This window comes from Primulina tabacum, chromosome 2, assembly GCF_025594145.1.
Source record: "Primulina tabacum isolate GXHZ01 chromosome 2, ASM2559414v2, whole genome shotgun sequence".
In the NCBI taxonomy this organism is placed as follows: domain Eukaryota; kingdom Viridiplantae; phylum Streptophyta; class Magnoliopsida; order Lamiales; family Gesneriaceae; genus Primulina; species Primulina tabacum.
In genome coordinates, this window is record NC_134551.1 from 5687559 (window position 1) to 5707858 (window position 20300).

The following is a 20300-nucleotide window of genomic DNA, read 5'->3' on the forward strand; positions in this document are numbered from 1 at the left end:
ATATATTTCAAAATTATTTTTAAAAACATTTTGGAATATGATTTCAAAATTATTCGACATGAACAATTTAATTCATGTGTCCCGATCAATGTGTTGGGTTGTCGACTCTGAACGAATGCTTGAATCACTTTCATGTTGTATGAAAGGATATTGTATGAATCAACCGACATTGTACGAAAGGATATTGTATGAATCAAAACTTGCCGACATACTCAGAATTTGCCATCCTGGCTAGGTTGAGGTTCCATTTTTATTCAATGGAGCATGTGTGCATTTTATTTAATCAACTAAAAAACTAATTTGCATTTCATTAATTAAATATGAATTAATCCACTGAAAATGTTTATAAATCATAAAAATAAATTATTAATAAACCGAAAAAATAGATAGACATGATAAGGAACGTATATTTTCAGACATTTTCTATGAGTAACAACGTCAGATTTTCTATGGCCCAAACATTTTGGTTAATTATGTAAAATTTCATTTTTTTGTGAAAAGAGTTGTGACCAGAAGAATTGTTTGCAGTGTATAAAATTCACACTCAAAAACAACTCACAGAAGTTTATTCTTAAATTAATATTCGTCACCAGGTTGGAAACAAAAACTTAAATTACTACATCAATGTACATTAAATTTTATCGCCAATCAGACATATGATGTGATGTGCAGAAGCTTGTCCGATCACCTGATTGCTCCAAGTAAATTGGCACCATCAAGTTTTGCACCTTCCAAATCCTGTCAAAACATATCAAGACAAATATTGATTTGCAGACACGTAGTGTGTGTGTTCTCCACTGGTTGTGGCTCGAGTTTAAAATTCTTTCCCTTTGCTCAATGACTTACCGCGTCGCGAAGATTTACATCCCGCAAATAAGCTCTCTGTAGATTTGCACCTCTCAGATTTGCATTAGTTAACTTCGCGCCCTGCGATACACACATACCAAGTGTCCATCACGAGTTTAGCTGAAGACAATGACACCCTATTACTGAAACTAGGTAACTTTTCAGTGCAAAGAACCAGTTTTGATTGTTTCCGGGGTCAATTCAATCGATTTAAGATGAGAAATTTGGACACCGCAAAAAAAAGTTATTTTCAAGAAAAAGAATTACTTGGTATGCTTGAGATAACAAGAAGAATTATTCGGCACAATACAACAATGACATTAGGAGTATAATTCTCTTACATATAATTTTGTGATGGTACTAGGAAATAAATCACATGAAACAAATACAGTATTTTTACCTTCAGATTTGCTCCTTCAAGATTAGCTCCTTCTAAGTTGGCATTGGTTAGATCAGCAGTCTGAAATAGTTAAAAAAAATGGCTTTCTTCAATAAATCATGTCAAAAAATAAATCTTGACAGTATTTCAAAAGAATCGGGATAACACCTGCAGATGTGCCGAACGTAACTCTGCTCCGCAGAAGCTACAGTTTATCAAACAAGCATCTGTAATATGAAAAATTACAATTTAATACGTAATTATAACCTCCGAAACTTGCAACATACTTAAAAACGTTAAAAACCTTCAAACAAACAGAGGCACATATGTACAAAATATACTCTTCCTTGAAACTCATGTACCGACGAGCCTGGTGGTGAAGAACTATGAATACGTATTTTTCGACACATATTTGAAGTGCAGAGAGAATCACCTTGTAGATTTGCACTCTGGAGGTTGGCCCCAGCTAAAAGCGCCCCACGAAGATTAGCCCCCGTAAATTCACATCTTTCATAGGCAAATTAAATTCATTAGAGACGACAAAGAATATATATGAACTTAACCCAAATAACAATTCCAGCAGGAGTCACATATTCTTATCCCAGAAATTCATGTGCTGGAAAGCATTATGTGGGAATCTACTCCAAACAAATGATAATAATAATCAAACAACTCCCTGAAACGATAAAACTCCTTGTATTGATAATCTTACTCTCTCAATGTTGCGTTGTGAAATATGGAAGCCTCGGCATCCACATCCTGTCACAAAATTAAAACATTCTAATATGATGAATATCACAAGTGTCTTCATGTTATAAAGTTCCAAAAAGAAAAAAAAATCCCAGAAATGCGGTTTTAGGCTGCTAGCAACAAGAAAAGGAAACTGGTGGATTTAACTTCTTAACGTTCAAAAGAACCAAACTGTATCCTTTATCTTACATTCATATATCGGTTAAGAACCAACAAATATGCATAAAATTCCACAGCATATGTGCACAAGTAATTTTATCACAATCAAGATTAAAAAAAAAGGAAAAAAATCAGTCACGAACTGTAAGAGATGACATAATTTCATATTTTCCATAAATCCAAAGTCCATTTACACTTTATCTTCTATACGAGGGAGGGGACAAGAATCTACAATTTAAAAGCGTAACATATATAATCTACAAATAGTCTCCATAAAAGTCCTAGCATTTCTTTTCATGATCTACTGTCTGAATTTTAAAGCACCACTTTCCAATAGATTAAAACATAGACATACATTCTTAAAAAAATAAGAAATACATACATGTTACAGGAGATGTGGCAGCACCAACCATCTATGAAGGAGAATAATTTACATTTTCCACTCGAAAGAGATGATAATACCCACCTTAAACTTCGCACATTGGAGATTGGCGCGTGAGAAGAAGACATTTTTTAGACATGCATAACTAAAGTCCACAAAAGATAGGTCCTACAGTTTAAACAAAAGTTGCAAGAAGCTGATCAGAGTAGAGGACAAGTTGAATGGAAGCAGGAAAAAAACTAGGAAATTCATGGACATAAATTCTCTACAGTTGGTTAAAGAAAGCATGATAAACCACACTGATAGCCAAAACTTAACCATCTTATAGCAAGCCACATGGTTCACAGATAAACCACAAACCACGTGCTTTGAAGCAAAAAGTTAATGCAATTTTCTTAATAAATTTATAATAAACTACAATGGAAATAATGGGTCTTATCAGACATGATAATGTGAGCGAATTCACATGATAAGCTAAAAGGAACAAATGACTTACATTGAATAGCTAACAAACACCTGTTTCATAACCCATGAAGGAATATTAACTCAATTACCAGAAAATGTGTCTATACCAGAAAATGTGTCTAGGTACAAACAAACTTAAGTTTCTAGCATCCGGTGGTAACCAAAGTAATCTTGTAAATCGTTTACTAGTTTTATATTTTCCTTTTCTTCAGTTGTCTACTTTTCTCTAGCTTTGGGATATTATAACAAGGCATAAGTGTTCATCACAACATCAGAACTCAGTTAAAGATTTCAGTCCAGTGGAAACAAGTGTCGGAATCGATTAGTAAGATAAATAAAGTAGTACCAGTTTTGAAAGATCAAGTCCAGAGAGATTGACTCCTCGAAATCTCACTTTCTCAGACTGAATGCATTTAATAATATCAATGCGTGTCAGTTCAGTACCCATCTCCTCATCCACCTTCCTCTTGATCAACGATGTTTTAATCCCATCAATTAAGCCCTGGAAAGTACATGGCATTTTCAGATATGCTCATTCACAAAGAGACTTAGTAAGGCAAAGGAAAGATAATCACCCCCCTGACCTGAAAATTTATTCTATATTTTCTCAAATCCAAGTTTCTTTCCCCTCCGTTTTTTTGGCTATTAAGCGTACTACAAAAATTGTTTTCAACTGTGGCATATGAATTTATGATCCTATTTAACAAAAGAAAAGAAAAAGAAAAAAAATCTATCCATGCATGGACTGAAATTTATTAAAATTTTTTTACCTGTCATCGAGTTTTAAAGTAGAAGAAATATTATCATTTAATAAAAGAAAGTCTCAAAAAAGAACTTGAAAGAAACAAGCACATTATTCCAGGTCACATGCAACACTTGCCACATAATTTAAATATCTCATCATTAATAAAGAATTAGGAACAATTTAAAACGACGTGATCAACAAACAGTGAGGAAAGGCTCACAAGAAGCTGGAAATATTCAGCCTCTCTCAAAAGCCCAGAATATTCACAATCTTCCAAAATAGGAACTTCACCGTCCCTCAACCAATTCAAAATATGTCGAAAATGTTTCCCATCTCTATCAACAAAAACATAGCCCTGTGGCAACATCAGTAGAAACCATCAATTATATATATTAGCAGAAAAACCATTAAATATTACATCAAAGTTCATACAATGCTGGGGCTTTGAAAAGCTTAAAACGACAGATGGAGAGAATTCGGTAAAATAACAAAATACATCTTGAATCAAAATCATGGCTCCTTGAAATACATCGCCTCTAACATCATTCATTTCATGTCTAGCGTCTTTTATTTATCTTTCTGTTTAAGCAACCTTCTCAATTGACAGGTTTGAGGATAACATAATGAAACAAAACATAGCTTGGGAATGCATCTCTTGCTGTTGTTATACCTTATCAGTATCCTGACAGATAGTGTGGCGGCCACTGAACATTGCCGCAAGCATTGAATCAGGCTCACGCTGAGTCAAGGTATCGATTGTTGTGCAAAACTTTTTGCCCCCTAAATAACAGAAACACGAGGCTCATCGTATAATACAGGATGAATACTTTCCAAAAATTATGTTCACACATGATTTAAAAAAAACTCCATCAATCTCCCTCAAACTAAAATCCCACTAAAATATATCATCACACTATCACAAAACTAGTTCAGATAACTCTCTATGTACGAAACTATCAATGTACTCGAGCAGTCAAAAGAGGTAACAGAAATTAAATAATACAAAATGGCTACAAAATCAGTCCACCTTTCACATAAATATAGCTTCACAGGTGATCAATAGGTGCTGGAATTTCATCAAATCAAGTTCATAATCACAAATAAAAACACAATACGAACACGTTATTTTGAGAATTACCGATGTTAAGGCGGACCATGTTAGAAGAAGCTTGGGCGAAGGTCATTTTCCAAATATTGAGGTTTTTGAGCTGATAATTATGGATAATTCCGACTTCTGAGGGCTAGAATTTTGCGGTGGTGAGTTGGTATTAAAACGACGACGCACAGATGAAATGATGTCGGCAAACGAATGGGAACAAAGGACGAAATAAATATTTGCAGAATAGTCCCGTAGTTATGAATTTAATTGACATCGCTCCCTCATTTGTTCTTTAATTAAACTCGGCAAATTTGTACTTATTTTTTATTTAAATTGTAATTTAAATCCCCAAACTTAAATTTGGGTTCGGTGGTGTCAATGAGAAAAAAATATGTATCACTGTTCCACACACAAAATTCTGTGTTTTCTGGCCAATATGTCTTCTCATGGACAAAAGTATGCACAGAACATACCAAATGTGATATTAATATATAATATTTGAATATCGATTGTTTCAGATATATTACAAAAAACAAGATTTTAAATATAAAATTGAAAAAAAAATTATTAATATCAACACTTACTATATATGTTTGGGTAAAAAAAATTTATATTAAAGCACTCGCTCATAAATTATTTTGTACCAAGTGACTCAAAATCAAATACATAAAAATATAGTTTTTAGCTATATATTTAAGCATGAATGTGTTATATATAGTTATGGCTTAACAAGTAGCAACTGAATTAATGTGATAAATTAGTGTTTGGAAGTAATATAATTAACAATTTTGGTGCACACTATTAATAAATTTTAGGTAAAAAAAATAAATAAATATTGATTTATATATTTAGAATATCAATGGATTTTTTTGGCTGGGACTGAATACAAACCAAAATTCAAATTTGAGTTTGGGGGATTTAAGGGCAATTTACTCTTATTTTATCCATTTTCACTTGTCCACTTTCGCAAGTTTGATATGATTTATTATTTATAAATTTATATTTTGAAATGAGATAATTTTGTCATTATATTATGACTGATTAATTATGATTATTGATTTTGTGATACTCATATCATTAAATTTTATTGTGAACGTTACTGTTCGGTTTAGAAATCCTAGTAATCTTGATTTTGATGATATCAAAATTTATTATTGTGTTTCGGACGTATTTATTTAAGTGTGAAGTTTTTAGCCCAAGTTGGAAGCTGACGCTCGAATTTAAATAAACTGAAAATATGGCGGGGTGCAGTATTTTGATGATATCTCATAGCTCAGAGATAAAAATGACCAACCGTAAAAAAAAATGAACATAAAATTCAATTCAGGACAAGTCATATTTTACATTAGCTGAGCTAAATCAGATGTTATCCAGGCAAATCGATGATAGCAATGTTCATCGGTTTGGCTGATCAGCAAGGATCAGTTGGGTATGAACAATTTAAGTATTTTGGTCATCCCGATCAGATCATTTATCCAAATGAAACGATTCAATATGTGTTATGAAGCTAAGACAAAGATCTACAAATCATATTCACAAGTCAAAGTTTGAATTAGAGTGTAAGACGCTGATAAATGACGATAAATATACGAGTTGTGTGCAAGCTGAAATCATCGAGACTGATTTCAACTGACCTTATCAGTTTGATTCAGTCTAGCTGACGAGCTCAATTGAATGAGCAGTCTAGTTGCCGAGCCCAATTGGCAGCGGATCTCAAAATCAGTTAGGCTCGAGAAAAATGATCAACAAGGCGGAAATGATTGTTCAATATCAGAAATGGTACAAAACTTTCTTTACAGTCATATTCTTGTATCTAATGTCTAATGAGCCTATAAATACATCCTCAAGATCGAATACAAGCTTTTGAAGGAGATTCAAAATATAGGCAGTCTACATGAAAAAAATTAGCTAGAATAAGAGCAAGTCAAGTGTGAAGATACATTTGATATATACATACGCTGTAAAAATCCTCACACACAAACATTCACACATATTACATATACATGAGAGTTGAGCTTCAAAGTTTATATGAGCGAGCTTCCACACGACATTAAAGATTTTGTTTGTAGTCTTAGAACAAGAGACATTAAATATTATGTACATTGTGAGGTTTGCGGTCTACAATCGAGAGTGTGGTAGGAGTTTCGATTAGACAATGGATAAGTCATAAGTCAAAATGGGCTTGTACAAGGAGTTCTATAAACAAAGTTTTCTACTAGGTTATTTCTTAGATGAAGAAGAGGTGACGTAAGAGTTGTTAATCTCCGAACATCCATAAACAAATTTGTGTCTATTTATTTATTGTATTTATTTACTTGTTACTATTTTAAAGATGCATTGTTGAAGCATTTTATGTGTTCTTCAAATACTAAAATATTGCATGCCAATTATCTGATAAAATGATTCAACCAAATTGTTTTTACATTCAACTTGCATATCTTTTAAATGATATATCAAAAAATTTAATTGTTTCTATGAATGGTTATTTTTTGAGTGTATTATGCTTGATTTGAAATCCAAACTCGATTTAATTATTTCACAATCGATCATATCATTTATTCATAATTCAGAAGTTTTACTTATTACAAAATTTTTACTATTTCTGAACTCGGCTCTTCCATTTTTTAAAAGTTTGTTTAATATTTAAAAAATTAGAGAGACTTATATTATTAACAACCTATAAGTGAATACTTGTATCGAAAAAATATTTTTTTATAAAATCAAATAAAAATTTTTATATCCAAAAACCCAAAGTTAGTTTCTCTAAAAAATTTATTTTACTATTTTACATTCTAAAGAATGATATTTGACATTATTTATTTTTTCAGATACAATTGACTAACTTGATTTGAACGTGTGAGAGAGAATAATTATATGAACTCTCTTCCAAAATTAATTTATGTTAAATAATTCAAAGTGAAGATTCAATTATTTAATTTCGGCCTATAATTATTTAAAACAAAAGTTATATTAATATATGAATATGTGCAAAGAAAGATATATAATTTTTCAATGAAAATAAAATTTAACTAATTTAATTATAAAATTAATTTAGTTTTATCTTTTAAAAATAAGAACAAAATCAATAATTTATAGATATATAACAAAATATTTTTAACTAATAGTTTATTATCAATAAATTAGAAGCATTAAGAGTTAAAATTTGATAAATCCGATTTGGTAAAAATTGAAGAATGGATTTTATATACAATTTTTTTATTGCTATGATTATTTAGATATAAAATAATCTGAATGTTTTTCCTTGGGTATTTTTTCCAAAAAAGAAAAGGAGAAAGTTTTGAGCGAGTTTTTTTTGGTCCCATGTTGCTTGTCTTGATTTTAAGTGATTGTGAATAAAATTAATAAAAGCATACATTAAAAAGCACATAATATTAAAATGGAATTATAGTTTTTCATGCTCAACTCTTCGACCACTAAAGTCTAAATATTTGGAGAATCCTCGTGCATAAATGAGATGTATTTTTTCTCAGGGAAAAAAAAAATGAACGCTAAGATATTACTATGATAAAAAAATTAGATGAATCATAATTTTCTCAAGGAGATAGATTTGACAGAAGAATTAAAATTCAGATGACATACTAAACCCGAAATTGTTGTAAACTATAGCGCATGAGAGATCAGGCGTCCACCAATTCAACGGAAAGTTGCACTGCGATTCCCGGATGCTGGAAAAGCCTGCCGCCTTCTACCCTGCGGAAGAACATCTGTTTTCTCTTCAACATTTGGTGATTCAATTGTCACAAAATTCTTTTTCCCATATGCTCTTTTAGACCTATTCCTAGCATTGTCTTCGTTTTCCGCCGTTCGTGTCCTCGGACTATTCCCAAATTTTACCTGCTTTCTAGCAGCTGCATAATTGAACGGTTCAAAATCAACGGAGGGTTGAGAATTTTCCACCATTTCTGAACTCCTAGGTTGCTCCTGTGATGCAAAGAACTTTTGGAAGCCTGAGGATAGGTCAGACAGTGACATGGGCTCATCCCGATCATAAATCTCTGATGCAGAACCTGCTATATTGTTTGCTAGCTGGTTTATGTCATGGTTGGATGCAGAACCTGCTATGTTGTTTGCTAGCTGGTTTATGTCATGGTTGGATGCAGAATCAGAGTTCCCTTTTGCTGATTCTTCCTTGTCTGAATCATCACCAAGATTGATAACATCTTCAGTGGTTGAAACAGCAACTGGTGTCGGGACTTCTTCCATGTGAGGTGGAACTTCAGTTACTGAGGGAGATTCCTGAACGGATGATTGAAATCGTTCATCCCTGCCTGAAAATATATGGAATGGGAGACTCACTGTTGATTTTATTTGCTCCAGTTTAGTGTCTTGTAGTTCCTAAAGCCAAGTAACTAACTTTAATCTTGAGAAGAAGATGAAAGAAGAAAAGTAAACGAATATAGTGAATCAGGAATTGTCAATAAACTCACTATTCTATCAGGAATATACTTCCGCTTCGCTGAATTGCCAAACAATGCCCCAAAAGCTCGGCTTGGCTTCTTCAGAGTCGGAACAGTCGCTGCAGCCTAAAGTAAAGCAAGTCAATTTGCCCGAATAGATTAGTTTTTTAGCAGTTAAGGGACAATAATGCTCTGACAGGAACTTTATGCAAATAATGAACTGAAACATAATCATTAACTTCTTCGAATCAATTGCAACAACAGGGGATTTCGTTGGAGTATAGGGTGGTCTGGTAGGAATGTTCTGATTAGTAGACAGTTTTTACGTCATACACCGGTTAGCATGTTCTGATTAGTTAACAGTTTTTACATGAATGTCGTACACAAGAACCGGAAGAACGTGCAATGACGAAAAACAGAAAAGTAGCTTACGGCTGGTGACAATTTTGTATCTGTAGGTGTATCTACGGGATGCCCAGATTCATGCGGTGTTTCACTAGGAACATTAGTAGCACAACCATCTGTCTCACTTTTCTCATTCCCGTTTCTCTCATAGGAGTGGTGAGCAGATTTCAGCTCGTTTGTACTGATTCTAGCATTAGAACTTTCAGTGACATGAGACTCGTTCACATATTGAACCGAAGATATTGAGGTGGCATCTTTGCGGTCATTAGGTAAATATCTATGTTTTATTTCAACTTCATCGGTAGTTTTTATTACTTCAGGAGCTGTTGGAGGGGACAATTCAGAATCGTCTGCCAAAGAATTTTCTTCAGTTACCTGCAAGAAATGCTCTTGTTATCAAATGAAGGCTTTACATAACAAATTAGTGGAAAGTAAACTGATATGGATGAGAGAGGCCAGAGATAGACCTCCAAAAGAGAACTATAATGAGCCTATCAGACACAATACCACATATCAAGCTACGAAGGTACGAGAAAATTAACATATACACCGATGAAGAAGAAGGGATGGGACCTCTTCTCCATTGTCTGCAATAAATACAATCCACAAAACTTTACGAGATACAAATGTATCTATATTCGAGAATGAAACGTAAGATGCTTCCACACAAAATCTGTTCCAAATCAACAGCGATTTCAATTTGCAGAATAAAATTGAAAGCAACTTTAAGTAAAATAATAACCCAACACCATGCTTTCCTGGTGCGTTTATGCTAGCTATTCATTATGGTAGATTGTTATTCCTTGAGCTCACAAATTTTATCAGGTCCTCTAGACTCAACCAAAACGTTGCTCGGTTTTTCCAATTTAAATTTCATAATATCTGTGTCCTCGAATCAAAAAACCAAAGACGATAAGTGGGCACAAGTAACTCCAAAAGTTAGTCTCCTGACTCTTGAGAGTTGATAAAAACTTAATTTTCCATTGTGATAAGATACTGGAAGTAATACACTCCTTAAAACTTGAAAACAGAAGGTATACACAAAAAATTCAAACAGAGTCTGACAAAATGCAGATAATTTTCCCCTTTTGACCAGAAATTAGCAAGTTCATAGAGACGTGTTTGATGTCTGTACATAGAAAAAGAAAGAGAAGATAGGATAATTCATAAAAAAACATACCATTTCCAATCGCCTCGCTTTAAGATGTTCAACGGCTTCCTCAAATGCAGACGCATTTTGGATGGCATGTTTTATTATACTAACAACAGAACCAATATTTCGTTCAATATACAGGTGCTTGGATCTCAAACCATGACGTAATTTGCTGGCAGTTACAGGCATCTGTTTAGCTTTTAATCAACAAGCATAAAGAAAGAAGAATATGGAACGGGTGAGGAGGCAGAGAAAACAGTATGTAAAAAAATGTACATGGGAAAAACTAAAAACACTGGAAGTAGTTAAATTTAGAAAAGCTAGCAAGTACCAAGTTCGAGAAGAGTCCTATTTGGTAAAACATATCCAGTGCTCTCATCTTCAGCACGAGCAACAACATCCCTCCATTCATAGAGTCCCTACATGCCATTCAAGAGTTACTGGAAAAGATAGATTGGGAGTGTATGCATGGCCATAACCAGAAACCATTAATTTGGTGGGCAAAAATATATTACAAAATATACATGTACAAAATGGGGAAAAACATATGTAAGTATCTAACACATTATATTAACGCTGAGGATGAAAATTAAAACTATTAACAAACATACAATAAAAGCGTATTAAATATTTTTTTTAAGTCAAAATTAGCAATTTTTCAAAATGACAATTGTCAATGATGAACTCTGTGCCGAAGACAGTTATGGTTCTAATATTACCTTCCAAGATTTTTTCCCTGAATACAATCAGTAGCCATATAAAATAGAATATTAGGATTTACACAATACACGTTAAAAATAAGCAAATATCACAGTCTCGATGAAATATACTGTTGGGTATACATGTAAGATTCAAACTTATAAATAGTGTCAGAAGAAATACACGTCAAATTTTGGCTCTTCCTTTGGGCATTCACACACTATTCTTATTTTTAAGAGGAAAATTATAATAAAATAATAAATGAAACACAAAATTAGTTACGGAGTAAAGTACTCCATATGATTATGTTTTTATATGACAATTATTGTTCGCAAAATTTTACTATATATTACGAATCAATTGTAAAAATGAATTTTTTTCTTAAATTAGGAAATTTAAAATATTTCTTACATTAAAAAGTTAATAAATAATATGTATTTTTATTACATTAATATAGGATATTTTCAGACAAAAACATAGCATCCATATAGAGTTTAATTAGATGTAATATGAACTTTCTAAACACTCACTAACAAAAGTTCCAATTGAACCTGATGGGCAAGAGCCCAGCATTGCCCTCGTGTATGTCCGCCTCTGTAGTATGAGAAAATTAATAAAAATTCACGAAAAGAGAACTGAGAACAATGGCTAGAAATTGCTTGCTTATTGAAATTCCCAATAGCTTGCATAGTGACTGAAGCACTCTAAACAAATGGGTAATAACTAGCCAAATACACAAGACGAACAAAGATCATGTGAAAATAGTATACAGGGAAAGAAAGGCGTGACAAATTAAAAATGCATACAGGAAAAAAGACAGGCATGAATAAATTTACTTACAGAAACAACAGCTAGCTGCTTAGCATTGAGCTCAGCATCCTGTAACCTGCATCATCATTTTTTAAACCACAAAATAAGAAAAGCAGAAGAGTAGAAAATAAACAGATGCCAAGAATGCAATCTGAATGCTCTATGGATAACAAGGTCCGCGATTAAACATAGCCACAAAATGACAAGGGGAGCAATACCCATAAATGTAAAGGTACGAGTTATCGGTCAGAAGCTCCTTTTCATAGAGTTGACAGCATATATCGTAACTCCGTTTATAGACCTGCCAAAACACCACATGGTACAGTTGAAACAAAAGTTTAGTTATGCATTAAATTCTATAGCCCATTTATTTGGTTAACTTACCTTCTGCAGGCATATAAGTAAGAGAACTGTAACATATTTTTCTCCATGAAAAAGTAAAAGATACTGTCAAGCTATATAAGCAAGAAAACTGAACATAATTTTTCCACAACAAACATGGAGAGTTTCGGTTAAAAGAACAATAAGGTGGTAGTTATAATGAGACCACAAAGCAAATTGCATCTATTCATCTTGTTTCTAGATTTCAAATGGACTTAGTTATTTTATTCAAACAAGTTTAGACATCCCTCTCTAGAAGGAAATATACTTTCTTATAAGAAACTAAATTCATTAATGATAAAGTAAATATAACTCTGGAAGATAAAATTCTCTCTCCCAGTACAAATTTTCAGGTATTAAACAAAAGCCAAACTTGCTCTCCTAAATATTATAAATGTACATACAGCTCATTCCATATTCTAAAATATGGCCGCTATCCAACTTTTAATCAAGAAATCAGGTTCCTTCAAGGTCTTAATTTAGTCGTCCCCGTGGTGCAAATCAAGAAATATATCCTGATTTTTGAAGTGTGTAACAGGGTGCTACTGCAGGCGCCAAGGAGCCGTGCTCAGTACATTTAAAAAAGGCTTGAGCTTGGGATTGAAGATCTCTAATTATAAAGGTTTGAGCTCGAGCCAGGAGCAGCAAGCTCGAAAATCAAAGTTAATTTTTTATTTTTATAAAACAAATATATAACCTTATAACCAATACATGTTAAAGAATAGTGAAGTAGATATATTATAATATAAAAATACTAAAAAATTATTAAAGAAATTTTTTTGACAACATATAAAACCAATTTTTAGTATTAATCTAATGAATAAGTTTAGGGATCAGACTTTGATATATAATATAAAAATAAGAAACAATTATTATATTAAGCAATTAAAGGTTTGAATTTGATTCATGATTTTTAAATACATAACGAGGTTACGCTCGATCACCTTCCGTTGCTAATTTTAATCTTAGAGTAGAAAAATCAGAAATTGTGCGCAGATTGCTCCCCAACACACAGGAAACTTGAATATCAGGACACTGGCATTTTTATATGCCACCAGTAATCACATTAAACTCTTGAGTTGATTGGATATCCTTAACGGCAGGGAGGTGTCAAGTTGAATCTAAGGGGTATAGAACCAGGTTTTAAATTAACCATGTCACAATATTAACAGTGTAAAAATCCACATAACACGGATGTGTTTCCTGCTGAGTTTGGCAGCTCTTCAGTTTGGTACAGATTGGACTATTTTCTCTTAATCAAATCAAACAAATCCCCACACCTTGCTGACTACAATTTTATGAAAGAACTTCAATGTTTTACTACAAAAAGTTTTTTCAGTCAGCATCTAAAAATTTCATGTTCGAAATTAGGAAATATTTTGGATCTGTACTTTAAAAATTAACCTTTGAAATTAGGAAGCATTTTAAAGTTTTAGTAATTTAGAGTCAGAGTCACAATTCTGATTAAATATTGAATCCAATGAACAATGAATTTAAAGTGCTTGCCTCAGTTAGAGGAGGATCGGAATTTTCAGATTCAGCAGCTGACATTAGCAATTTTTGCCTCAGCACGTCATAAATGTACAGCAAATAATGTGTGTCTTCTCTGGCATATCTGTGAAAAATAGATCATAAACTGACATGAGAAGATGACCCCACAGTAACAACTGGAATCTTATACTCTTAGCAGATGAAATTATAAATCCTCTCATCTAAAGTCTCGTGATTCCTGGTTGTCAAACTTTAATGTTTCACGTTACGACACAAACGATTCACATTCTTCACCACCACCTTCAATTATTTCACCTGCTAAACTTGATTCACCTGCTAACTAACCCGGGTCAAAAAAATAACATATGCATGTGTACATAAGGGAGTAATTATGAGCACACAGGAAGTGTCACTATCAAGCTTCAATATTAAATCATCTAATCACTCTCATGTTGGTTTAAAGGCAGTGGGTACTAGTTGTGCAACTCAAATTTCAGAGACAGGAGACAACCATCTATTCAGTCCTCGACAAGCATAATTATGACAAACCTCTCAAGTACGTGAGCAAAACAAAGTCCCTATATTGCATTAAATGACAGAGACAATACTATGAACAGAGTCAATAAGAGGCTTCTTATCTACAAATCCACGTGTTACGTCATAAATTGATCAATGCAGGAAAGATATAACAGAACATGAATTTAAGAAGAAACCTACGCAATCATCTCATGGGGAAGTGGACGTAGTCTCCAATCTGCATTCTGATATCTGCAGAAAGTAGCTGGTTAATCCAGTAATCCGCTTCAACTATACTCTTCCTTCTATTCTTCCATTTCTTTATAACATTTCCTAGGAGTCCCAGTATGTATAGTTGGTGCTTTTTTATTACATCGGGGTGGGAGGTTTTGTTGTTACTAGGGTTCGAACCCTGGCCTCTCCCACAATGGAGAAAGGATTATGCCACCAACCACCAGGGCGGTGGGGCGGTGGCTTGTAGTTAGTGCTTTTATATAAGGGGTGCGACATTATATCAGTTAAATCATATGGACCACCATATTACTGGATGTTTTATTACAGGTAGAGGTCATACTCTTTGTTTGCGGCAACTCCACAAAAATGATTCAGCAGGTACTCGAGGCTGTTCCTTTCCATTTTCAATACCCTCGAGGCCTGTCAGCGAAGAACAAATGCGCTCAACCTCAGAACCAGATAAAGAAGTATGGTAAATTCAACCATTGTGTTTAAATGTGTGATTAATATAGACATCTACTTTCAATGATATAGAATGCAGAGAAAATCCATTTAATATGCAGAAACACGCCCAAAAATGTAAGAATGTTATTACATATGGAAAACTTCAAATTGTTCAATCTAGTAAAATTAATTACGTCACGACCACAGTGTTAAAAAATACGACATGTAAGCTTTGACATAATTTGCAAATTTAGGTGTGTTTAAATGATTAGCATAACAAAAAATTCGCGTATGGAACATTGTTTAAACAAATAGGTTTAATTGGAAGACCTGTCCTGTGTCAAACATATTGCAGACATATATGCTGAAGTCCCGTTGGAGCCACAGAATGTCCCGATCTGCTCCATGCATTACCTAATCAACCCAAACAATTACACTGATATAGAGAAGCCAACATGATCATAATTATGCACAACAATCTGAGAAGTCACCTTTCTCTTAGTTGGGTCTTTGAATACAGATCTGAGATACGGGCCAATGTGAACCCGGAGTTTCAATGTGTCGATCACAAAATCCTCAGTTCTTGTGGAAATTTGCATCAAGCACGTCAAGCCTTGAAAAGACCTGTAATGGTTATGCTCCAAATCAACCTGCAAAACAGTAGCACATGTAAAAAAACAAAAAACAAAAACACAATAAAACTTGTAGAAATAACCTTATGAAACTCGAGTATAAAACTCTCAAGAGCAAATAGAAGAGTATACACTTTTTTGGGTTCCATTGGATATCTCCTGAATTAGTATCAACCACTGTAATAATGAATGCTACACAAGTATTTTAGAAATTTATAGCAACTATCACCGGACAAGAAAATACATACCATAATATGTTTTTACAGGACTGAGGGGAAAAACAGACGATGATCTAAGCTGCTTTGATATTAGCAAGTTATTGTTCATAAATTAAGATTAAACATTCTAATAGAATCAAGTGTATATTCAAAACATACACTACTTATTTTTTTGGTTTTTTGAATAACACCTCTCACTCACAAGGCAAATAAAAGAGCTTGAGCTCAAACTACAAACCCCGAGCTATGAGTTACACCACACTTATAACTTATTAGAGGAGAAGTGATCAACATATTAACAAATAACAATGCATATACATGCAGGCGGAGGGAGATATGGAGAGCTCTAGAAAATGTCAATATCAATGGATGTAGTTAAAGCGATGTGTTCAGTACTGAATGACACATTAAACAGGTGTCTACAGGAAACTGAAGTCCCTACTTACAATAAAAATCACATGATCATTGGCAAATGCGTCAACAAAAAATTCTTCTAATTAGGACTTATCTGAAGCTCTTGAAAACTCTAACTAATGCGAGATCACTTGATATACACTAATTCAGACCCACCACCATGAATGTAAAAGTGATTCTAAACCTTACAAAACCAAAACACTTCATACATCATGACTTTTAGAACATGAAGCCTGAACATCTGAGCAAGTGCTGTCTCATGCATTAGAGAACACAGCGGAGGGAATAAGAACAAAAAACTGTTCAGTTAAACCCTTTAAAGTCTAGATGTTTCTCCTTTTGGGGAATGTGTCAAACCCGAAGGTGAGACAAAGTCATGATAGTGCTTTAAACATATTAAAACATTAGAAGAAGTTCTGGCACTTAGTGAGTCTAGCAGGAGATAGGATTCCAGACATGGGTGAAAACAACTTTAACACGAAAATTGGAAAGCAGCTCTAGGTATCCACGAAGAAAGGCACCGTAGAATATCGACTACAACAAAGCCACTACACCCTGGACTATTAAGATGCGAGATTTTGTGGTTTTCGATCTAGAGACATCAATAGTCAGATTCATGTGCTCCGTATGTTCCACATCAGATTTTATGAACCAATAATTGATGTAGATACGGTCAAATCAAAATATCAAATATGTGTGTGTGTGTTATCAATAAACAGGACATGATTTACCGCAAATTCCTTCACGTTAGCCAATTTCAAAGCCAGCCGTCTCAACTCATTCACATCTTCAACAAGTTTGAATGGGGTAAGTTCTATTGGAGAAGGTTTAATAGCCTCCGCAGTGCTGTCATTTTTATCAACAAAGTCAATGACAGAGAGCTTTTCCTGTTGATGTACGATAAAATTGAGTGAGCACCGTTAAAGACTTTTGTATTATGTCTATTAGATGGTGCAATTAATACATGTAATGACCCATGAGAATCATCAAATCAACCAATCACTGAGAAGCTAAAGTAAATATAAGCATTCGATGATCATTTCCATACCCACATGTGAGCGGAGATATAGAAATATGTTGTTACAGTGTGATTTCAGAAGTCTCGTTTTCTCTGCCAAAACTTCAGAAAAGCATTCACTATATTCAGAAAAGTATTCACGATTCGTTCAAACATTGTCGTCAGCTAAACATATTCAATCTTCGACAAACTTACTAACTTCAAATTTTGTTAAACTTCCTAACTTCAAATTAAACAAAATGAGGGTCGTCACTTTTGCATGACAGATGAATATGATGGGGAATTATTTGAGATGAAATTGAAAAGAAAAATGGCAAAAGCAAAAAAGTAACTTACAATAGCCAATAGATAAATAATCTGAGTAATCCAATCTGATTTTCTTGTAAACACGTAAACATAACAATCATCACCAAGACAACAAATTCTATGCAAGAACATAAGCATAACCCAGACAAGCAAGAACAACGCAATAAACAAACAAAACACAGACAAATACGAACAGAAGAAAGAGGAACAAATGGAAACCAGTATCCAACCAAGCAATGTACGAAGGTAGACCCATCTTCACTCCTATCCAACCAAACGTGCTCGAACGGCTGATTCAAATTATTTACAATGATTTTGTACTCGTCTTGCGGCCTGGGTATCGTAGGTATGTGAAACGGAACCTTAGGCTTCACCTTTTCTGCTACCCTCACTTCTTGACTCTTCACTCTGAATTCTTCCACATTCGCATCCAAACTCGAAAAAAATTTCTTACTCTTCTTCCCACAAACCATCTGAAACCCACTCTCAGAATCATCATCAACAGCATTAACTCGCATCTTCCTGACACCACTCTCCTCTTCCTTCTTCCGCAACCTCTTAAACTCATCCAGTGACACATCGAACTTTTCAAAAATATTGTCGTTCACATTTTCAAGCCAGTCGTTCGCCACATCGTCATCCAATTCCATCTTTTCATCAGGCGGGAACATAACCGCCTTTCCTAACAGATCTTCAGATGCCCCAATCTTTATCAACATATTTTTCGATTTTTCGCTGGTTTCTCTGACCGGGTTTTTGAATTCCGGAAAATTATTATAAAAATGAAAATCCTTCTGCGAGGATATGATTCTCGATGATCCTGAAAGCTTTCCTATAGACGTTCGTAGGGAACCCTTCGCTGCCAGATTCCGCAAAGTCCAGTTTTTTCCTGGAGTTCCTTCATCAGTTTGATCAATTTCCATGATTTGTTTCTTTATCCCCTCGAAAAACGCCTGTGCTTAGACTTCTGAGTTTGGAATTCAGGGGGGGCTTTTGGGACGGGGTTTATAGGGTTTTTAAGATGACGCCAATTTTCACTTCAGAGGTTTCAGGTACACAACAGAAAGCAGAATGTACAACGCATGAATTAGTCATTTTTCGTCCTTTTTTGGAAGGCAAAGTTGCGTGATAAGTGAACGGTCTCGATAGTGTGTGTGAAATATTTTACAGAAAATATTTGATAAATACATAGAAAAATCCTCGCGAAATATATTATTATCAGCAAATTTACTTTGCTGTTAAATATCATACATATCGAATTTAACGATATATCGTAAATTTCGGTATGATTGAATTTTTTGATATCGATATGACATTCAAAAAAGTTCGATATATACCAAAAAAAATTCATATGTTTTAAAAATTATAATTATAATATAATGTCAATTTTGGTATAGGTATGACATTCAAGAAATTTCGGTATTTTGATTTGATATTTAAAAAAATTCGATATTTCAATGTGAATAATACTATTTTTTAAAATTTCGATATAGACGATAGTATACTGATACCGAATTAAAATTTCGACATAACAATTTTTTTAGGATATTTTTTTTTTATGTCTTACCAAAAATTGGTATGAATAGTGAACCCTATTTTGCCTTTCTTGAAATAATCTTATTATTTTTAAATTTGTCCTCATATTTTAAAGGAGTACAGAATAATAATAATTTTTAAAATTATTCAAAATAATCCATCATTTATAATTTTATTTTATTTCTGTCTAATATATATGTTATGTATAAATAGTTTTTTGAATTTAATTTAGATTGCAAAAAAAATAAATGAAATATATAAACTTATGTTGTATGTATTATTTTCCACACACAAGGTGTGTGTAAAAATACGAGTATTATATTGTATATTTGTTCCACGTGTCCAAACACGTTTGGTCATAACTCAGAAGCGTAAATTACAAAACAAATTGCATACTTAGTTAAACTAGTTAACAAAAAAAAGTACACGTGTTCTAATTACTTTAAATTCTGATTTTAATTAACTATGCATATTGTTACTAATATATACGAAAAAATCTAGATCACAACAATAATAATAAATAAAATATGTCCAATTGTGCCAAAATGGCTGTGAAATGTGAAACCTTGCTTATAATTATTTTTTTTAAAAAAAGTGACAACATTTGAGGCAACTAAGTAATGACATATGATATGATCGATTAGCGGATAAAAATTGAGCTATCAGTTCTTGAAATATTGATCTCTGATTAATTAAATCGAGTTTGGTATTCGAACAAAGCGGAAAAAACTCAAAATAATCTTCCCTAAAAATAGATTAAACATTAGGACACATGATTTAAAAGATATACAAAGTTGAAT

General features: G+C 33.3%; 2 protein-coding genes across 6 annotated transcripts; both read right to left on the minus strand.

Annotated features, from left to right (window-relative positions):
• Positions 1-511: 511 nt before the first annotated feature.
• Positions 512-5052, minus strand: LOC142527661 (FH protein interacting protein FIP2-like). 2 transcript variants are annotated; one of them, XM_075632540.1, is made up of 11 exons: positions 4865-5052; positions 4397-4506; positions 3947-4081; positions 3328-3483; positions 2601-2684; positions 1938-1984; positions 1659-1732; positions 1394-1452; positions 1247-1306; positions 847-927; positions 512-738 (listed from the first exon to the last, which is right to left on the minus strand). In XM_075632540.1, the coding sequence occupies exons 1-11, from the start codon at positions 4908-4910 to the stop codon at positions 685-687; spliced, it is 906 nt and encodes a 301-aa protein (XP_075488655.1). In that variant the 5' UTR covers positions 4911-5052; the 3' UTR covers positions 512-684. The 2 variants fall into 2 exon arrangements, with proteins under 2 accessions (XP_075488655.1, XP_075488663.1); XM_075632548.1 differs by having other exon boundaries at positions 4846-5003.
• Positions 5053-8217: 3165 nt separating this feature from the next.
• On the minus strand, positions 8218-19096 carry LOC142527674 (protein RRP6-like 2). 4 transcript variants are annotated; one of them, XM_075632559.1, is made up of 15 exons: positions 18195-19094; positions 17372-17527; positions 15868-16026; positions 15707-15790; positions 15273-15352; positions 14900-14950; positions 14198-14306; positions 12529-12611; positions 12341-12386; positions 11133-11220; positions 10829-10998; positions 9676-10023; positions 9274-9369; positions 8902-9181; positions 8218-8856 (listed from the first exon to the last, which is right to left on the minus strand). In XM_075632559.1, the coding sequence occupies exons 1-15, from the start codon at positions 18885-18887 to the stop codon at positions 8480-8482; spliced, it is 2820 nt and encodes a 939-aa protein (XP_075488674.1). In that variant the 5' UTR covers positions 18888-19094; the 3' UTR covers positions 8218-8479. The 4 variants fall into 4 exon arrangements, with proteins under 4 accessions (XP_075488674.1, XP_075488683.1, XP_075488690.1 ...); XM_075632568.1 differs by having other exon boundaries at positions 8218-8853; positions 18195-19092; XM_075632575.1 differs by lacking the exon at positions 17372-17527 and having other exon boundaries at positions 18195-19096.
• Between the last annotated feature and the right edge of the window lie 1204 nt (positions 19097-20300).